Raw genomic sequence first — 6,856 nt, forward strand, 5'->3', positions numbered from 1 at the left:
TGTCATTATGACGCCACGGGGTGAGATCTTGCATGGAGCCCCAGATTGAGGGAGATTATCAGTGGTCTTGTATGTCCTCCATTTTCTAATAATTGCTCCCACAGTTGATTTCTTTACACCAACCGTTTTACCCATTGCAGATTCAGTCTTCCCAGCCTGGTGCAGGTCTACAGTTTTGTCTCTGGTGTCCTTCGACAGCTCTTTGGTCTTGGCCATAGTGGAGTTTGGAGTGTGACTGACTGAGATTGTGGACAGGTGTCTTTTATACCGATAATGAGTTAAAACAGGTGCCATTAATACAGGTAACGAGTGGAGCCTCGTTCGACCTCGTTAGAAGAAGTTAGACCTCTTTGACAGCCAGAAATCTTGCTTGTTTGTAGGTGACCAAATACTTATTTTCCACTCTAATTTGGAAATAAATTATTTAAAAATCAAACAATGTGATTTTCTGTTTTTTTTTTTCTGCATTCTGTCTCTCATGGTTGAGGTTTACCCATGTTGAAAATTACAGGTCTCTCTCATCTTTTCAAGTAGGAGAACTTGCATCATTGGTGATTGACTAAATACTTATTTGCCCCACTGTACATTAGCTGAAACAGTTTACAGCCTTATGTTGGTCAAACCAGAGTGCAGCTGTCCTTATAGCCATGTCAGACGAGTCTGCTCCCAGTCAATAAAAGGCAAGATTCCCGCCAGACCCAACGCTGCCACTAAAAGGCAGTGTATCCTCCATCAGTGAACAAAATACAATACACTGCTTTTAAACAAAGTAGTTTTGAGATCTGGGAGGTATTTAGGGATACTTAAAGGGTTAATTCTAATTCACGCGGAAACGTTACTAGCATTGGAATTGAACTCGTTCGTAACCCAGGGACTACCTGTATATGAAAACAGTTTTAAAATAGGCCATTCATTGAAGGTGCGGCTAATAGTGTGGAAAATAGGGTATTTAATCTTCATTTTAACTAACTGATGACACATTTAAGTATTTATCATTTAAAGATGCATTTATATACAGGTAGTCCCCAGGTCACCTTGAGTAGTTCCATTCCGTTCCTAATGTTGCAACGTAACCCGATTTTCCGCGTAAATCGGAAATAACCCTTTACGTACACCTAAATACCCTCAAAAATCTCAAAATAATCATGCAATAACATTTATTATACGTCATTTTGTCCACGCCAAGACATTGGCGCTAAGTCCTTGCTTGACAGCTAGCTAAGCTCCGAAATGACGATGTCAGACGTCCGTTTGGTTTGCTGACTTTACTCAGCTGCTAATGACATCAACACTTGCAGAATGAAACTAAAACAAAAATGAAATTAAGGCAGTTTCATCTTTAATAACAATAATTTGCTTTTATAACTAGCTGCTGAGCAATAACAATCAACACAAACAATTAGCATCCATCAGTTAGCGTTCGCACATCATCAAAAACAATCACATAAATTCGCTCCAACTAAAACTCACAATTAACAGTACAAAAGGTGTTTCCTCTGTGGATACTCCACAAGCAACACATTTGAGCACAGGCTTCCAGCTGTAATCTTTGCCTTCTCTCTCACTCGGCTGGGTGACTAGCTTCTTCGTGTGTATGTGTGGACTGTTGTTTATGTGCGCAAACAGGTTCTTCTACGGTGCCGAAGTACTACCTGCTCTACGCTTCCTGCGCCATAATAAAAGCATGCATCACAAAACAAAAGTCTACATTATTAAAAAACAAACAAAATTACAAAATGGTGAACGAGACTCTGGCGTGGTAAAGTCAAAATCCCGTAAATGGCATACGTCGTAACCCGGGGACTACCTGTATTTCATTCTGTCTCATTTGTTCCTCCAGACATTTATGATACAGAACGCAGACCAGGCGCAATTTCACCAAAAAGTACATTACAAAATGCCTATCTGGCAACCCAAAGGGTGCAGGGATGTGCGCGTCAATATTTTGGACCTGCTTGTAGTACCATTTTTGGTCACCAATCTCGCATATGGCCAGTATAAATGAATTCTACATCTGTCGCTGTCAATGGGAGGTAGGGGCGTCACTAGGTTTTAAGAACACGGGGGACCTACCACCCAGGAGATGCACAAGTTGTAAGCGGACATAGCGGAAAAAGTACAAAACTTCACAAACCGCTAACAAAAACAGCTAACAAAAACAGCTAACAAAATTAATTTCTTCTTATTGTTGTTGTTGTTTCAGTCTATTTTTAAGGCAGTAGGACAACAGGAAAAAATGGCTACAATTGCAAGTTAATTGGTAGATGGAAGCATCAAAGAATGCTGTCTGTTTCTAAAGGTGTCAAATTGGTATATCACTCTGCTCTGACAGGTCAATAAAGGGTGTGGAGTGAATATTCATTCATTCATTATCCATGCCGCTTATTCCTCACAAGGGTCGCGGAGGTGCTGGAGCCCATCCCAGCAAACTATGGGCAGTAGGCAGGGGACACCCCTGAACTGGTTGCCAGCCAATCGCAGGGCACGAGGAGACATACAACCATTCACGCACACACCCGTACCTACGGACAATTTAGGGTGTTCAATCAGCCTACCATGCATGTTTTTGGGATGTGGGAGGAAACCGGAGTTCCCCGAGGAAACCCACACAGGCACGGGGAGAACATGCAAACTCCACACAGGAAGGCCGAAGCCCGGGATTGAACCCTTGATCTCAGAACTGTGAGGCGGACGTGCTAACCACTCAGCCACCATGCCGCCGGAGTGAATATTATTAGTGTATTACATGATATGAATATCCACTGATGATAATCATATATGAATGAGCTCAGCTATTGCACTGTTCAATGCGTGAAGTGAGAAACACAGCTGATACTCCAGGAGGAAGTCACCCCAAAGATACTGGTAAAAAGAGCGCACACTTCACTCTATAAACAACTAAGACCTTTACGATGCATTTCAGACTAACTAGCTAGTAAATATATATATATATTTTTTAATGCAGGTGAGGCTCTGAATGTCCTGCCTTTGCTATAGTTCTTTTGATTAAAAAAATATCACACAAGGTTCATGGATACGTCATTCAAGAAAAGTTTAGGGCAAGTGACAATTTTTGATATTAATAATAATGAATATGTAGATTATTATTATTATTGTTATATTGTAGCGTCTACAAGGCAACACTAACTTGGCAATGATAGTGCACACTCAGCAGGAAAACAGCACACTATTTTTGATTAATTGTACTCACCTGAACGCCACAAACGGTTTGTAAAAAAAAAAAAAAAAAAAAGTTTAAGATGACGCTCACACTGCTAAATGCTAATGCTAACGAGAAGGCTAATGCTATGTCAACGCTCCAGCCAACTATCAACATCATCATCATCACGTTTGCAAGGGCGTCACCACCCCTCCCGCTTTGCTCTATCCAGACAGTAGGGGTGTAACGGTACACGAAAATCTCAGTTCAGTACGTACCTCGGTTTTGAGGTCACGGTTCGGTTCATTTTCGGTACAGTAAGAAAACCAAATGCAAAATATAAATGTACTAGTTATTTATTACACACCTTTGTGCTTTCAACAATAGGAACATTAGCCTATACAAAGCTAGAATTCTGGTCAAAAACTAGCGGGTATTTAAAGATAATCCAACAACAATTTGCCTTTCAGACCCCGGGTATTGGTCAGCTTTCTTTCTGAAAAAAGAGAAAAAAGAAGTCCTGTGCTAAAGAGAAAAGAAATCCCATGACAAATGACAAAGATTTTAACATTTATTTTACAAATGAAATGCCTCAATGAATCTTTTTTTTTTCTTCTTATAAACGGTTTTCAAAAGCTTTATTGGTGGATTTTCTCAAGTTAAAGCGCCACACAGAAATTAATAAATTTAATTGTGTAAGCAGGATCTGTGTGTTATTCTTATTATTTAATTACAGTTATATAAATGGGCTATTATTTATTTTATTATGTGTTTATATTTTACAAATGTGATGTAGTATTCATTTATATTGTATATTTTATAACTTTAGTTAGTTCCTATGCGAATATTAGTTCCTACTTGTTTTGTTGTGGTAGGAGGGTTTTGTATTGAACACGGGGCCGTGTTGGTTATTATTATAGCAGAGAAGACAGCAGTAAATCAACAAAGACAAGTCAACTGTGCCCCGATCTACCACTCAAGAGATCTGATGGAGTCAAAAAGTAGGTTACGATTGCATATTAGTTTGAAAATCGACCGGATCCAACGTATTTTTACACAAGTGACTTCCGGTTTGCCAGATCCTAGCTACTGGTAGTAGTATTGACGCAGGAGGGTCGCGTCTCGCGTCAAATATAAACTCTGCCGTTCTTTTCGCGTACGACGCGTTGAGCCGCTTCTGGGATGCGTCTAACACGCGGCCGCGCTGCGACTGGTGTGCATTGGCTGATCGACTTTAACGGCCGCGTTTCGCTGCGTTCTTGCGGCGGCCACGTTGTCGCACCATTGATGTTTCTGGGTTATATACTGTCCTACCGTGTTGGTCCTCATGTAGTAGAGAAGACGGAGTAAATATAATCTACACAAAGAAACTGTAACCCGATCGACTCACAGCCTCGAAAAGTAAGGGTTACATTACGTCAGAAACTCGTTCGGTACGCCTCCGTTCCGAACCGAGCACCACGTACCGAAACGGTTCAATACAAATACATGTACCGTTACACCCTTACCAGACAGCTGTCATAATCAGACAATTCGCGTTTCATTCAACCAAATAATAGAGACATGCCCCTTCACATCCTCAGTAATGGGTTGCAAACATGGAAAAAGTATGTAATTAGATTACTTACTACTGAAAAAAATAAAATAAAAACGCTGTTATACTCTAACGCCAGCCGGGTACGACTGTAAGCAAGGTCAGGGAAAACGCGGAGTGGTTTTTCAGTGATGTGGGTGTTCTCTATCTGAACAAGTGGAATGGATTGGCTAACGACGCACTGAAGGGGCTCTCTACCTAACTCTATGAAGTGAGGGGAAACTGACAGATTTACGATCATATTTAAGTTCATAATGATAGGTTATATGATTATGTTTTATACTAAGATTCTGGCATCTTCATAGAGTATACTGTATGTCAGCTTGTTTTTGTATTTTTTTTCCCCCCTTTGGTTAAATAAAACAACACCAAATTATTTAGGGGGTCTTGAGACTATTTTAAGGGGGCTGAAGCCCCCCTAAAAGAGACCTAACGACGCCACTGATGGGGGGCAATGAGTTGAGGGTGCTGGAGTTTATCCCAGATAACTATGGGCAACCTGAATTGATTGCAGCCAATCACAGAGCGCAATGAGACAAACTAACATTCGCGCTCACGCTCATGTCAATTTTGGAGCGTTCAATCAGCCTACCTTGCACGTTTTTGGGGTATGCGGGAGAAAATCCACGCTGGAAGGTACGTGTACACCAGTAAACAAATATGCAACCTTGATCGTTGTACACAGGAGTTTAAATATCTGGAATGGGTTGTGTGTTTTTTATTTATTTATTATTATTATCAAACGTAACTGTGCAGCATTGGTTATTGATGTTTATATGGTAAGATGCAACACTGAGCGCTAATAATAACATGATATTGTATTATCATTTTTGATCAAATCAAATATAAACATTACCATGAAAAGCACAATGTTGAACATGCCTATGAGTTAGGAACACAAATCTGTAAAATTCTGGGTTTAAATAATCAATTTAAATTTTCAAAATGGTTCTTATGTTTTTTTAGAGGTCCTTCACTCGACGTCCGATCGGAATGCAGATTGATAACCGTAAAAACAGCCCGAAGCCCATTTTAAGGGATTCACGTCACCAGCAAATGCAGCTAACGTTTTATTAAAATGTACACTGCCTCCCATTGTCGCTTCACATTTGCCCCTTTTACTCATATATTTCAAGCACATTACCTCGTCGCCTTGGCCGAATCGAAGAGCAATATCCATCGATTGTTTGACCTGCTTGGAAATCACGCGTCGAAATCCTTGATGTTGCTGGTCGAAATGTCCACGCATGCGTTTTGCAATCAAATTGACTGCACAACTGGATGGTACTGTAATCAAACGGTACTGATGCGGCTGTGACGATCAATGGCATTTGCGGAATACTGAAATTCTACGGATAATGGTGGTGATGGTGTTAAACGAAGAGACCAGAGATAATACGTACGAATCCCCCCACCCACACGCTCCGAAATGACTGTCTCCTTGTCTTGCTAATGGAAGTGGCAATGGAGGACCCTGCAGATGAAAAACGATGAGATAGGTAGTATAACTTTGTTTTGTTTTGTTAAAAGACATTTTCTACCAAGTACGTGATGCAATAACATTTGAAGCTTTTTATGCACTAATTAGAATTTTTTTCCCCCATTAAATGCTTATATTACATTCAATGGAAGCGTATTGCATTCACTTGAAAATTACAGTCGTATGAAAAAGTATCTGAACCTTTTGGAATTTCTCACATTTCTGCAAAATAACACCATCAAATGTGACCTGATCTTTGTCAAAATCACACAGATGAAAAAACGGCATCTGCTTTAAAGTGCGTTTTACACGAAAAAGCATGTTTATTTCAGATTTCACGTGGTGTTTTATGCTCCTGAATGAAATGGATCGCTTTGGTGTGTGTGGAAGAGATCGTTTTATGTATTCAATTTTTGAATCCCGCGCCATGAAAATGAGTGACTTCCGGCTCTAGTCTCGAGTTGAGAAAGAGGGCGCTGTCACGTGTACGGTAGAAGCAGGGGCGGACTGGTAATCTGTAGCTTCTGGAGGATCACAGAACGGCCGGTGCTCTGGACGGCCGGCGGCCGCCGTACATCATTGTTTTTATCCCCCCTATGATTATGATTATCTACAGTTCGCA

The 6,856-nt window shown here is 40.5% G+C and overlaps 1 protein-coding gene across 2 annotated transcripts in view; it reads right to left on the bottom strand.

The window, feature by feature from the left end:
- LOC130931840 (rab11 family-interacting protein 4A-like) overlaps positions 1–6,223 on the bottom strand; it is a 44,708-nt gene extending 38,485 nt beyond the window's left edge. The window contains exon 1 of one of the 2 annotated variants that reach the window (XM_057860964.1): positions 5,899–6,223. In XM_057860964.1, coding sequence (XP_057716947.1) covers positions 5,899–6,003 — 105 coding nt within the window. In that variant the 5' untranslated portion in view covers positions 6,004–6,223. The remainder of the gene's footprint in view (positions 1–5,898) is intronic. The other variant, XM_057860965.1, reaches the window with a different exon arrangement.
- Between the last annotated feature and the right edge of the window lie 633 nt (positions 6,224–6,856).

The sequence above is a fragment of the Corythoichthys intestinalis genome, chromosome 16 (genome assembly GCF_030265065.1).
Source record: "Corythoichthys intestinalis isolate RoL2023-P3 chromosome 16, ASM3026506v1, whole genome shotgun sequence".
Taxonomy (NCBI): Eukaryota; Metazoa; Chordata; class Actinopteri; order Syngnathiformes; family Syngnathidae; genus Corythoichthys; species Corythoichthys intestinalis.